The following is a 13129-nucleotide window of genomic DNA, read 5'->3' on the forward strand; positions in this document are numbered from 1 at the left end:
AAACTTTGATGTAAATCATCATCTTTAGATTCAGGCCTCATTTCCAAGCATTGCTGCTTCTGGTGGATCCTTAGGCCCTGCTTCAGCTCCTCTGGGGGGTCTGCTCTCTTCTACCACTCTTTCACACTTGGCAGGATTTTCTGGCTGGCTCTCCTTCCTGTTGGGGTCATTTTGCTTGTTTGTTAACAGTACAGCTTCTCACAGAGCTATCACCCACTGGGTTTGAGAGGGAGAGTGTGGTACCTTCTGTCAGAGCAGCTTAATTTCATTCTGATTGATTCTCTACAGGGCTCCAGCACAGCTGTGAGACTTCTGTTTTGAGAAATACAGGCAAAAGACCTAACAGCTGACCTCTGCCAAAAACTAGTTCATGTTTATTTGATTCATTTATTAGTGGAGAAAGCTGATGACCTGTTGTTGTATAGTTTTATGAAGTACCAATATAAGCTGAGGGTTCAAAAGCAGCCATGCAGGAAAAACAGCACCATCTTGCTTGTGAAGAGAACGAGCAAAAAAAGAGCATGTTTTGGTGGACAGTTCTTGGTTTGTTTTGTTTTTAATTGCTTAGATCCTGGTGGAATACTACTTTTTGGGAGCATCACATGTCCTCTGAGGTGAAGGACATGCAGAACCACGGAAGTTAGTCCAGAGGAAGTGTAAATATTGGACTGGGTATCCTGTCAGCAGCTACTGAGATGTTCGTCCTGCTGTTCCGGGGTGATCCAGAAAAGGGCAGGGTGCTGGGGTCACACAAGGGAGGCTTGGAGAGAAGAAGAGCCCAGCTGGGATTCACAGATCACCTGCTCCTCCTCAAAAAGTAGAATTGTGAAGAAAAATACAACTAAAACCAAATGCTCAGCACTGCATGTGTATCCTGTATATAGGTCTATATGGTAGTTTTTGTCATGTTAGCCTTCAAAGGGTTTTATTCAATGGTGAAGTAAAATGTTTTTTCTCCTCTACCTTTTTTCACTAGGATCTGTGGGGGTCAAATGCTGGTGACATTTGCAGACAGCAAGTCAGCTCTTCGTGTTATGGATATAGACGGTGCCAAAGTAAGATTTCCTCAAACCTATCATAATAACTTCATAACAAATTTCTCAAAAGTGGTTGCTTAGAATGAATTACTTGACTTTCTACCTAAGTCAAGTAGCGTTATTTCAAAGAAAGTTAGTGTTAATGAAGTCCCACATCTGCTCAGGCTGTTAATGCAGTATTTTAGTTTCAGGATGGCATGAGGTGACTTTTCATGGATCCCAAGCAGTGCTTAGGATCTGGCCTCTGACACCACTGCAGATCACATGGACTGGTTTGTGGTTGTGGCTACTTGAAACAGTTCTCCTGATATTCTGTGTGACTTTATACTGTTGCCAAAGCATCCTTATGATTGTGGCTTGGAGAATTTTTATTTCTCCAGTGTCTCAAATAGACTCCTTCTGCTAAGCTGTAATATGATTCATTTGCTTCCATGGCAAATCCAGCATTAGCAGTAGGCGTTCACCTTCCCATCCCCTGCTTTTCCTTCCCACACATACTCTACTAATCATCAACCCCCTGTTGAAAAAGCTGTTTGTGGGGCTGCCCTGTAAACTTAATACTTAAGTAATGGATTTAACTCTCATTCTTCTTTCATATTTGCTGTTTTATCTTCTAGTTTGACTTCTGCTATTGATGTAATTTACAGACTGAAACACAGTTGTATGCACACAGTATGTGAAGGTGTTGGGAATCTGAGTTGGGAACTTTTCAAACTGATTTTCCTGTCAAAGCTGCTGGCTTGTCTATGTTTCACCCCAGATGTCATAAAGCAACACACATAAGCAGCTGAAGTCCTGATCTGTTTGAAAATACACCTTCCATGTACATCATAGATGAGATTTTCTGGTCAGAGTCTCCTTACAGGTGGCAGTATTACAAAACTCTTGTGTGTTTTAAAGCTGCTGACTCAAAAATGGCACCCTCCCATGCCAGTGTTGCTATTCCAGTGTCATTTTGACGATATTTGATGGCAAAGGGAAACAATTCTCTCTATGCTTAGGTTAGAGGCAGAATAGTGAAGATCCAGCCCAAGACTAAAGACTGGCTAAAGGGCCTTCAGGAGGAAATTGCTCGAAAACGAGACAGCTTTGTCCCCATGTCCCCCACGGCAAACTCTCATCTTCTGGAAGAAAACTTTGACTTCTCAAGTTTGGACTATGAGTCAGAAGGTAAGCAACATGTTTCTAAGCTAAGTAGTGAGAAATTGCTTTGCTGACTTTGGTTGCACAGAGAAAGTACAGTATGAGTGTTAGTGGCACCTTAATTTGTTATGAAGCCAATATAGTGTTATATGTTAGCAAATTCAATGTATGGTACAGCTGTCTGTAGAAACACACTAATGAAACACATGTGGTGATTACACAAGAATCTTGCCCAGCCTATATATTAAATTAACTGATAGAGTAGATTAATTAATTGATAGTGTAGAGAGACTGATAGTGAATTTGCTCATTAATTATTTGTTATCTAATATTTTAATCCAGGTGACATAGAGGATGAAGATGATTATTTAGAGGATGCTCTGTGTCAACACTTAGTAGCAGACACAGCAGAAGATATGTCGGAGCACCCTGGACACTGTGCATCCATAGCTCTTTCAAACAAATCTGCGCAAACCCCTCACCTGTATAGAGGTAAAGTATCCACCTTCCTTAAGATAAGACCTGAAGGATTGTTGTTTGTTCTCCTGTTGTATGGATTTCTCTGTTCATTTGTATTTTCATTCTGGGTTTTCCTGTAGTACCTATTCATGCTCAACTCCCCTTGAGTTAGTGACTGTAACTGAGGTCCTTAGGCATAACAGCAATGCAAATGATGAGACTTAGATTCTCCTCTCTTGGCTAGGGCAAGGCAGAAAATCTGAAAAATGCTCATTTTCCTTTTCTAGCCAGAGGAAATTAAATCATTTTACTCATTTGATGTTGTTTGGCACCAGAACATACAACAAAAAAATGGCATGCTGTTTTCTTATTGGTGAGGGCCAAAGCAAAATCATACCAAAAGAATCCTGTTGATTCAGTGATGGGCTCAACTCTGTCCTTTGAACAGTACCAGAGGCAGAGGAGTCAGCTGTAAGCTGGGAGGTTGTTGTGTTGAAATTACTTCAGAGACCTGAAGTTTCTCCTTTCTTCCCATTTGATTTATATCTGAAGGAGGCAAGGTTCATAGAATATATATATATATATATATTTATAATTATTCCTTTGGTTCTTTATAAACGTGTTACATTTTTCCTGGGTTATGTGGCTTGTTTGCACATTATTGTGAAGTGACTTGCTAAAAAGAAAATAAAGTTGTGGTGAGAAAACTGATAAAAACTGTGGCAAGAACTAGCCAAGCTAGGATTTACAATGGGATGTGATCAGGACATGCTTCAGTGGCCAAGTGTTGACAGGTTGGGATATGTATTAAACACCTCATTGTGACAGCAAGTGATTCAGTAGCTGTCATTCTGCACTCTCTCAGAAGTGCTTTGTCTTCTGACATAAAAGTGAAAACTTTTAATACCTTCAAAGGTTGACTCATAAGTAGAGTTCAAAAAGATTAAATTAAATTCGTACACTTACACAGACAGATTTTCCAAAGAGAGTGATTTATGGCTTTCTTGCCCACCTTGAGTCATAGGCTGGGTTCAGTGTGGCCAGACCCAAAAGCCTATCCCTGAGTCAAGGAGTAATCAGTCATTATTAAATACTGTGAAGTCAATCACTCTGTATTATAGGGTGCTTTGCCCTCCAAGCACCTCTGGCCTACTGTGTGATGATTCATTAAGCCACAGAGAATTGCAGTGAGTCTTGTCACCTACACTGACTCTTCTCCACAAAAAAATATCACAAAGTAAATAGAGGTTATGAAGTATAGTTTGAAGGAGATTAAGGTGGGGTCATGATCTCACATAACCCAAAATATGATATATTCAATTAATCTTAAAGTGTCTGCAATTTCAAATTCCTCCATAAGCTTCCAGTTCTGCCTTAGTAACTCCTAACTGCAGGTATGGTGACTGTGTGTCTGGTGGTAGACACAGATGGAAAACAGTGACAGGCACAATAGTGTGTATGTGTGTTTCTGAGGTCAGGGAAGGGCACAGCTTCATGAAACTGATGTCCCTGCCAGCAGCCTTTCAGGGACGGAATTGAGTGGTGATGGCTGGCTTTTGTTGTGTTCAGTTTTACTGCCAGAACTTCAAACCATGCCTCCAGGTGCCTGCATGAGTCCTTGGGTCCTACTGGTGGGCCCATATCTGCAGCTTAGAAGTACAGAAAATGCAGAGAGCATGGGAGGGCAGGCTGGGCAGATCACAGGCTCTGTCTCTGTGGCTGCCATCTGCTGCTGAGTGGGAGAGGAAGCTGTGAGGCAGCTCGTGATTCCCTGCAGAGCACAGCTTTCTGAAAAACAAGAACTTGTTTACAAATGCCTGAAGTGCAAGAGACTGCTGCTGCATAATTCCTTCCCCATCTCTCCAAAACACAGGGACAAAACTAAATGCAGTGAATCTTGGAGCTCTAAAGAACAAGAGCTGCATAGCTGGGCAGCCATGGCAGGGTGATAGGACTGAAATGAAAGTCCTCACTGTAGCAGATGGGGGAGAATAAAGCAATCCATACTTCTCCCCTCTCCAGCTGTCAGAAAGGCTTAGAGGAGATGAAAGACTGAGTAATTAGTTAGTGATCTAAGGTACAGCCAAGAGCTAGCAGATTGAGGCCACTGTACCTGTTAGGAGATGTTGCTGGAAAGCAGAAATGTGATGATTGAGCCATTCAGATAGATTTTTCTCGGGTATAAAAACAGTTCTCCTGTGCAAGAAAAGGTGTCTAATCCTCAAATGGAATTCCTGTGTTTGGGATGGAAAGTAAGGAGTTGACTAGCCATGACAGTTTGAGTGGGAGCAGGCTGCCACTAAGTGTGGCTGTGAAAATCTCAGAATCTAACAAGGTACCCAGTAACCCTGGAACAAGATGCAGGAATTCTTTGTGTTGGTGCAAACAGCTAATAAATAGTGGAAAAGGAGAGAGAGGGGGAGAGAGAGAGAAGGAAGTATTTGACAAAAGGGTGGATGTTTCCTGCAGTGGGAGCAGGCAGGCATTGGGGGAGAGCAAAAAATGTGAATGGAGCTGTTGTGTTGCTGAGAGACCTGGGTGAGGCTTGCCTCTCTCCTGACCTCTCAGATCTGTTGCCCCTCACCCAGTGTGTATCTAATGCAGAGACTTTCTAAAATGTCCCTAGATGATGCAGACCTGGCCGATTTGAAGCGGGAGCTGGAGGGAAGTGGGGAATGCCGGCACCGGATTCCAAGCAGGTCTCTGTCCATTCCTACCAGGCCTCAGCCACCACAGCGGCCTCCCCCTCCTGGTGAGTTGAACTTTCTTTAATGTGGTGTTGGCCCCAGCTGAACAGTTTTTGCCTGCCATGTCTGGGTGACAAAGAAAGTAATACCTTGTTCTGAAATGTCAGGTTGTCGAGGGATTTGTACTTGCTTCCCAGCCTGTTTCAGCCTGAGCATAACTGCCATTAGTAAGGGGAGATGTTTGTCTTCAGGATGACAGGTACTCCACAAAAAAAATGTCTTTAGTAAAGACAGAATAGCCCATGTGTTTCACACTAGCTCACCACTCAGATTAGCAAGTTGAGCAGCCACTTTGTGGCAATAAAGATATTGCTATTAATGCCAGTGACTTATGAAGTCACTGAGTGTTTTCTTGCAGTTTTTTGGATTCTGAATTAATTGTAATCAGAATTTTAGAAACCTTTTACAGAATACTTATTCTGGACAGTTTTTATCTTTTCCTTATTGGCAAGCAATTATTGTGTCTACGAAAGAAATGCAAAGTGGATTATGATTTTCAGTGATGCACAAAGGGAAGTGATGCTCTTTACCTAAGCTCTGCTCCCCTGAGATGCCATCCAGAGCTGTGCTGTTCCTGTTTTCATGGCTACTTCTGGATGAAAGCTGATTGCTAGATGAACATAATCATATTTGCCTCCTCTATTAGACAAGCTATACATCATGTTTTCCTTGCAGCCCAAAAGTCTCTCTTTTGTGTACATTTTCTAGACTTAAGTTAGAAGTTCTGTAATGATGACCTGATAGAAGATGACTTATTCTGATGATTATTCCTATTCATTTTTGAATCTGTTGCACAGAAGTGCCAATACTGGTATCTGAATTTCTGTGCCTAGAATGCAATGTTAATGCTCAGCTGAGGTTATCTAATTAAAGACTAACTACAAAACTGCTTCTTGAAACAGTTCAGGATTTTGAGAGAGTGATGGTATGCACATTGGTTTTGCTCCATTGCAGATAAACTTTGTACCAGCTCTTGAATGTAAAAAGCCATTTTTTATTCCTCTTCCAGCTGGAACATCAGGCAAAAAGTCCCCCTCGGATGGTTCCCTCTCTCCAGGAAACCAATCCACCTGCTCTATCCTGGCAACAGCAAAGCTGCTTCCTGGAGCTCCTCAGCAGCCAGTGAGTCCTGCTGCTCAGCATGGCCCCTTGGAATTATCCTGATCCCTCCCATCCACACTGCGAATCACGTACAGGATGCACCTGTGGTACAAGGAAGGAAATCCATCACATGTCTGAGCTGAAAAAGTGAAGATAACTTTTTGTACTGCAGTACTAAACTATAGGCCTGTTAGGCAGCAGAAAAATGTTAATAAATTAACAGGAGTTAGGAAGGCCAAAGAGGGAGAGAGAGAATGAGTGGTGTAAGACCAGAGCACTGTTGCTGCTTTCTGACAGATGCTGACTTGATTTTTTAACACCATCATCGTATGGTTTAATTATTTTCTCACCTCTGTTTTGTTGGGCCATGCTAGTGCCCAGAATGCAGGAAAAGTCTTGACCACTGCCAGCAAGGCTGTTTAGTCCCCTGAGGAGACCAAGACCAGAAAGTGGAAATGCCTCCTCACTCCTGTCTTGCTGGATGAGGACCTTAATGCATTGAAAAAAGGGATGGCTAAGGGACTAGCTGTGGCACGCAGGCACTGGCTTCTGTCAGCTGGCAGCAAAGATGCTAAAAGATTCCCATTTCTTTAGTATTTATAGATCACTGAATAGCCACTTGCAAGAACAGAATTTTACAGGTGTATGAGCTTAGCTGTAAAATTAGAGGTGTACAAGAAAAATCAGTTCTCTCAAGAAGACTCATTCTCCTATGCTTTTTTAAAGCCTAAAGTCCGGACTGGAATAAGCAAACCTTACAACGTCAAGCAGATCAAAACAACCACAGCTGAGGAAGCAGAAGAAGCTATTAGATGTCTTATGGAGGCCAAAGGAGGTAAGCACAGCTTTCTAATTGACTTCTAAAAATCTTTAAATAAAGAAACAGTAGGTGTATTCATCTCACCATAGCCCAGATGCACATATTCCTATCCAGAATTTCACCTGAATGCATTCTTGCAAAATTGTATGTAGTATTCTCTGTCAGTTCTGATAGTATTAAGATGATTAAAATTTTATATTTTCAAGATGATTAAAATTTTATATTTTATTGTAGAACATGCTACTAGGAGAACCTTGGGTTATTTATGCCCAGATTTAGTCGGAAAAATTAAAATATAAAGATGGGATTTTACTAAACGGATGGTGCCTGTGTTAACTCAGACTTGCATAAAGGATATTTGCTGCTCTATTTACTGAATGCTCACTATTCCAAGCAGAACTACACAGAAATGCAGCTCTAGGAGAAATAACCTGGATTCTGTTCACATTTGGACAGCTATACTTGCTGTATAGCTGTAACCTAGATAAAAGCTTGCACTACTTCAGCTTGAATAGCTAAGCTAAAAGGCTACTCTGTGCTTAGGCTCTGTGTGTAGTCCCTGGAGAAAACAGCTTTTTGCAAGGGCAAGTTAAAGCACAAAACTAGGTACTGTGAATGTACCCCCCAGGGTTGCGTGCAGTTTTTCTGCTGATGCTGTATGAATGAAAATGGCTACCTGATTTGCAAGGCTTTCAGTTTAGGAGAAAACCATCCCTTTTCATTTCTGTGTAGTCTGAAATAATCCCATTTATTTGGAAATACCATAAAGGCATATTGATGTTTGTTCCTCAGTGCTGTTCATTTCATTTTGAAATCAGATTTATTCTCCATTGATTTTGAAATTCACATTCACCTGGTGTGGGTAAGAAAACTGGTCTGGTCAGCATCTCAACATCACTTCCAGTCCCTTGTGCTGTACCACCAGCTGGCATTTACAGTTCTTTCCAAAGTACTCTACAAGATGCACTTGATATTGTTAACTTGGTTTTCCAGATAATGGCAAAAGGATGCTCAGAGCTTGAGCCCAGTACTCCTGAACCCCCAGCCAGTGTTTTTTCCACTTGACCAAATGGTGGCACAGCACTGCTGGTCTGGCATGAAATTATTTCAGACAGGGAAGTTTATCCCTAACAGTCTCTTACAGGTGTTGCAGGTTTGCAAAGGTTTGTGCTTAGTTCCAAAATCTACCTTCTTGGCCCGAGTTGGCCCTATAGGCATAAACATTTTGGGAAACATGATTGTGAAAAAAATTATCTTGAATCTATGTTCTGATCAGGCCAAGATGCCATATTTGGTTTTACTTTTCAGGAGTACAGGAAGATGCAGTAAAGCCTGTTCCAACCAGAAACCAAACTTCCTCCAAACCCGAGGCCCTTCCCAGCATCACAAAGTCAGCATCATTTCAAGGGTCACAGGCGGGAGCGGTGCCTGTGCCCCATCGTCCACCACCCAAAGTTCCAGCTCCAAAGAAGCCAGTGCCCCTGCAAAGGACTGGAGTCAAGGTGGAAAATGTAAGAGAGTTGCAGCAAAATGCATCCAGATTCCATTACACAGTGTGAATGATGGAGGAGTGGGCTGGTTGTTTTTTGCAAGAAGTCCTGTCATGTCAGCAGATGCTGGAATAATTTTGTGTGTTACAGTCACCAAGGCATAAAAATGCAAGAAAGATTGGAAGCCATATTCGGCTTTTGTATTTGTCAGTCTATTCTCTTTTTTTCTTCTGGTTTGTCTAAACCTTGTCAGGATTTAAGACTCATTTGTTCTTTATCACAGTCGCTACTTTTGACTCTGAATGGTCTGCTCTGTAAAGATTTGAGGCAGCTTCTTCATCAGTTTTGTGTCTTGTGTCCTTTCTTGCTTTTCTTGCCCACCTGGTAATGGGATTCAGCCTTTCAGTTTGAATTCTGGAGTCTACTCAAGAGTTCATGTTCCCAAAATACAAAGCTGTAGGTGTTCAGGTTTTAATATATGTCACGTCTCTATGAGGGAGACAGTAGTTCACCTCTGGAGCTGCTAAAATGATTATCTAATTTGTAAAGCAATTTGAATACAAGAGAAAGACAAATATACCCTTTTATATTCTTCCTTTGACAGAATCTCTGCTAAGGAAGCTCTCTTCTAAATTTTTAGAAGGGCTCCTGCCTTACCTTCCTTTGGTGAAGGCACTCACCCCTTCTCTATAATGGACTTTGTGCTATCTTTACTTAGCAAATTCACCAAAAATCCCAACCCAGACAGCACAGTCTATGCCAAGGAGTGGTCAGTTTGTTTTAACTTGTTGCCATTCCCAGATCACTTCTGAAAGGTGCTGAGAGGGATTGCTATTTTGGTGTCAGTTATGTGAGAGCTTCTGCAGGAATAGATCTATTTCAGTTTGACTCTGCCTGGAATTCCACTCCTTCCTCCAACTGAGGAAGGTCAGATGGGAGTTGTGTACTTGAAAACCTCTACCCAATCCCCCTCTACCACACTCAAATGTAGGCAACTTAATAGCACATAGGAAGAAGTGGCAAGGGATATGCGCAGCGTGAGATACTGACTAAATATTTTGTCTGCATGAAAAGCCTGTATGTTATATTTTAATACTATGCAAGAGTAATAAAGAATTTAAATGCTTTCATTCAGTCACACAGAGTATGAGAAATCTGAAGCAGTCCTTGCCCTCCTAGACTGAGCTGGGCTTGTTATTTATATACTTTTAAATTCTGGACTGTGTGCTAGAATGGACTTTGAGAACTTATTTTTATCTTCAGTTCCAGCATCAGTGAGACAAGACAGAGCCCTTAATGCATTGATTGGGTTACCTTAAGCTAATTCTCCTTCAACCTTATCTATCCAAATAAGCTACACCTAAAGGCATGGGCCTCTCCCTGCCATCTTGCTTAAGTAATATTAGTCAGCAGAGAGATGTAACAAATAACTCCTCAGAATTGTGTTAATTTGGCCCAGAGCAAAATCCTAACCTGAAAAGGGAGATGGTCAGAAAGAGCTGTAAGTGATCAGGCTACAGGATCCTGATCCTTCACTAGCTCTCTGAAGGTGACTGCAAGGTGTACAGTGCATGAGCCCAGAGCCCAGCAGGTACAGTGGAGAACTCTGCTGTCAGGCCTGCTCTTTGTGCTGCATTTTTTTTCTTCCAGGACTGTCAGCATTTCTTAGTAACGCTGTCAATTAGACTTGCACCAGCAGTGACTCAGAGTTTAAGGTCCCTTTTTGTTCTCACATTTCTTCTTCCATTTCCTCCTCAGGCCACATCTCCAGAAGAGCAATTTGACCTACAGACAGCACAGTCTCCTTTTGGTTTGCTAGACCCCCATCTAGAAGCTGGAGCTATTCTTAGTCCAACCAAGATCACTCCAGTCCCCAAACCCAGAACACAAGCTGGGAAGCCACAGGAGAGCAGGGGCAGCAGTGAAAGGCAGGCCCTGTCAGCAAGCACAGCTGAGGCCATTGTACTGCCTCCCCAGAACACTCCCTTTGCCCCAAAGGTGCCACCACGAAGGAAGAAGTCGGCTCCTGCAGCTTTTCATCTCCAAGTTCTCCAGAGCAGTGACAGCCCCATTTTTAGTGGGTCACTGTTCAACTCCAACAACAACAACCCTGGGTCCTGCCCCCAGACTCACGGCCCTGCTCGCTGGGGTGCTACAGCCTCTGCCAGCCCAGAAACCAGCACCACTCAGCCCTTGGTACCAAGTGCTGCAGAACTGATGGCAAAGCTCCAGGGCCCTTCTGCACCAGCAGGCCAGCATCCACAACGACTGGATACCGGCTCTCTTCCAGAGAACACCAATGTTCTGGACCTTGACATGCATTCTTCCTTCCCTCTTTCCATACAGGCATCATCAACTGCTTCTCCAGCACACACTTCAGAAAATTTAAATCACCCCAATCAGAAAGATTTCAGTCACTGGGTTACATTTAGTGATGATGAAGACAGCAGTGCAGTGGCAGAAGGGTTCAACAAACTGCTCGTCTTAGAACAAAACAAAAATACCTTAATGAAAACAAATACTGATTTAGAGTTGTAAAATGTTACCCCCTTAGTGTTCCAAAAGAAATCATAATTATGATGCAAAATAAATCTTTTTTTATTTAATGCAATAGATCATCTGTCCATGCTACATTTCATTTTCACGTTTAAAGATACGGCCCCTGGAGGGAAGTATACAGAGTATGTACAACCTAACATACCTACAGTTCATTTTAAAACTTCCTTATTCTAAGTTATTTCTTTTTATTAATCCATCTTAAGATGTTTCATTTCAGGTACAAATGATATGTAAGGACATGAAATGATGTATGGAAAAAAAGACATTAAGAAAAGCATTTTCCTGTGAAATGTGTATTTTAATCAATTTCTGTTTGAAATAAAGCATCCTTACTTCGAAGAGCTAGACTGCCACAGTTATTCTGAAATGAACATCCAAATGAAGAATGTACACCAGTATAACAGCTGTAACACTAGTACTGCTCTGCTGCAAGTTTCCAAAATTCATGCTGGATTTTGTTCCCAAGCCCAAATCCAACAGCATACTTTGAAAATGTAGTTTTGCACATGCTGTTTCACTGCAAAGGAATGCTACAGGCTGCTTGTGCACTGTCTGTGCAGATCCTGAGGAAATACAGGGAATGGTTGAGACCATCTGATGCCACAGGTATTGGCTTAGGCATGTCTTATGCTAAAGGCAGTTCAGCAATTCAGTGCTGTGTCCCTGTTTCCACTCAGTGTCTTCCTACCAAATGCCATTTCAGTCTTCTGTTTCCACAGTGCAGATGAGGAACGAGCTGGTCCTTTTTGCCTTGCCTGTGGGGTAGTACTGCACACGATAGATGCCATTTGTGCAAGGCAGTTAATAACCAGATTGCAACTTGTCATGGAAACTCGCTAAGGGAAGCATCAAGATCTTCCATTATTAAAGGAAGAACATTTTTAAGCAGGTGGTGAAGCTGAAAAAACAACACGTTAAAAAAAAAGATATTTAAGATGTATTTAAAAAGGTTTTTTTTTTTTTCCTTTTTCCAAAGGAAAATTAATTGGCTTGTTCTGAGGTTCCCAAGACTGGGAATCCAGCCATTTTCTTCCTCAGAATGTGTACCTGTTTCTCTGCCACTGCCAGATTTTGAACACAAGACGTAAGAGAGGACCTGTCATCCTCCTCTGCTCTCTCATTTGCCATACACTTCAAAAAAATCCCCAGAACCTTCAAAGGCCAAGCCCATAAAGCCCAGTGCTAAGCTTCTCCTGTGAGTGTCAGTTTAACGTGGTTGCAGGCTGGTGAAAAATATAAGATACTAGTTTCCTTACAAGATGACACAAAGCCTTTGCCTCTTATTCCTCCTTTTAAAAAAAAATACAGTGAATATTTATGGGCACATCTCAGTATAAAACATTAGCAGTTAAAAAGAAAGAGTACGGTATATGACCACATCCAACATTTTCTGCAAAGATAATTAACAGCTCTAGGACAGCTAATTTACATGTTAATGAAAGTGTTAGCAGGAAAGCCAATTAAACTGGATTTATATAAGTCAAATAAAATCTGCTTTATTACTCTCCTTGAATAAGAGACGGATGTGGCCTTTAGCATTCTATCTTATGTCTGTGTCTGTGGCAAGCTGCCCACTGAAGGATGAATCCCGGCAGTTCGCTGCTTTATGCTATCAGTGACAGCAGATACTGCTCAGTTGCAGCAAATCAAGGGAAGGGGACAGACAGTCCAGCTGAAAAGGTTACAGCACAGAATGAGGAATTTCCTGTCTCAATAAATTACCTTCCACACCGGTGCCAACATCCTAGCCAAGTGTTTTTTCAGAGGCAGGAG

General features: G+C 41.9%; 1 protein-coding gene across 2 annotated transcripts in view; it reads left to right on the forward strand.

The window, feature by feature from the left end:
- SYNJ2 (synaptojanin 2) overlaps window positions 1-11697 on the forward strand; it is a 64385-nt gene extending 52688 nt beyond the window's left edge. Inside the window, exons 20-27 of one of the 2 annotated variants that reach the window (XM_056487211.1) lie at window positions 977-1055; window positions 2039-2207; window positions 2523-2672; window positions 5266-5391; window positions 6396-6508; window positions 7214-7322; window positions 8616-8809; window positions 10556-11697. In XM_056487211.1, the coding sequence (XP_056343186.1) occupies window positions 977-1055; window positions 2039-2207; window positions 2523-2672; window positions 5266-5391; window positions 6396-6508; window positions 7214-7322; window positions 8616-8809; window positions 10556-11335 (1720 nt within the window). In that variant the 3' untranslated portion in view covers window positions 11336-11697. Of the gene's footprint in view, window positions 1-976; window positions 1056-2038; window positions 2208-2522; window positions 2673-5265; window positions 5392-6395; window positions 6509-7213; window positions 7323-8615; window positions 8819-10555 lie in introns of both variants that reach the window. The other variant, XM_056487210.1, reaches the window with a different exon arrangement.
- Window positions 11698-13129: the final 1432 nt, after the last annotated feature.

This window comes from Oenanthe melanoleuca, chromosome 3, assembly GCF_029582105.1.
Source record: "Oenanthe melanoleuca isolate GR-GAL-2019-014 chromosome 3, OMel1.0, whole genome shotgun sequence".
Taxonomy (NCBI): domain Eukaryota; kingdom Metazoa; phylum Chordata; class Aves; order Passeriformes; family Muscicapidae; genus Oenanthe; species Oenanthe melanoleuca.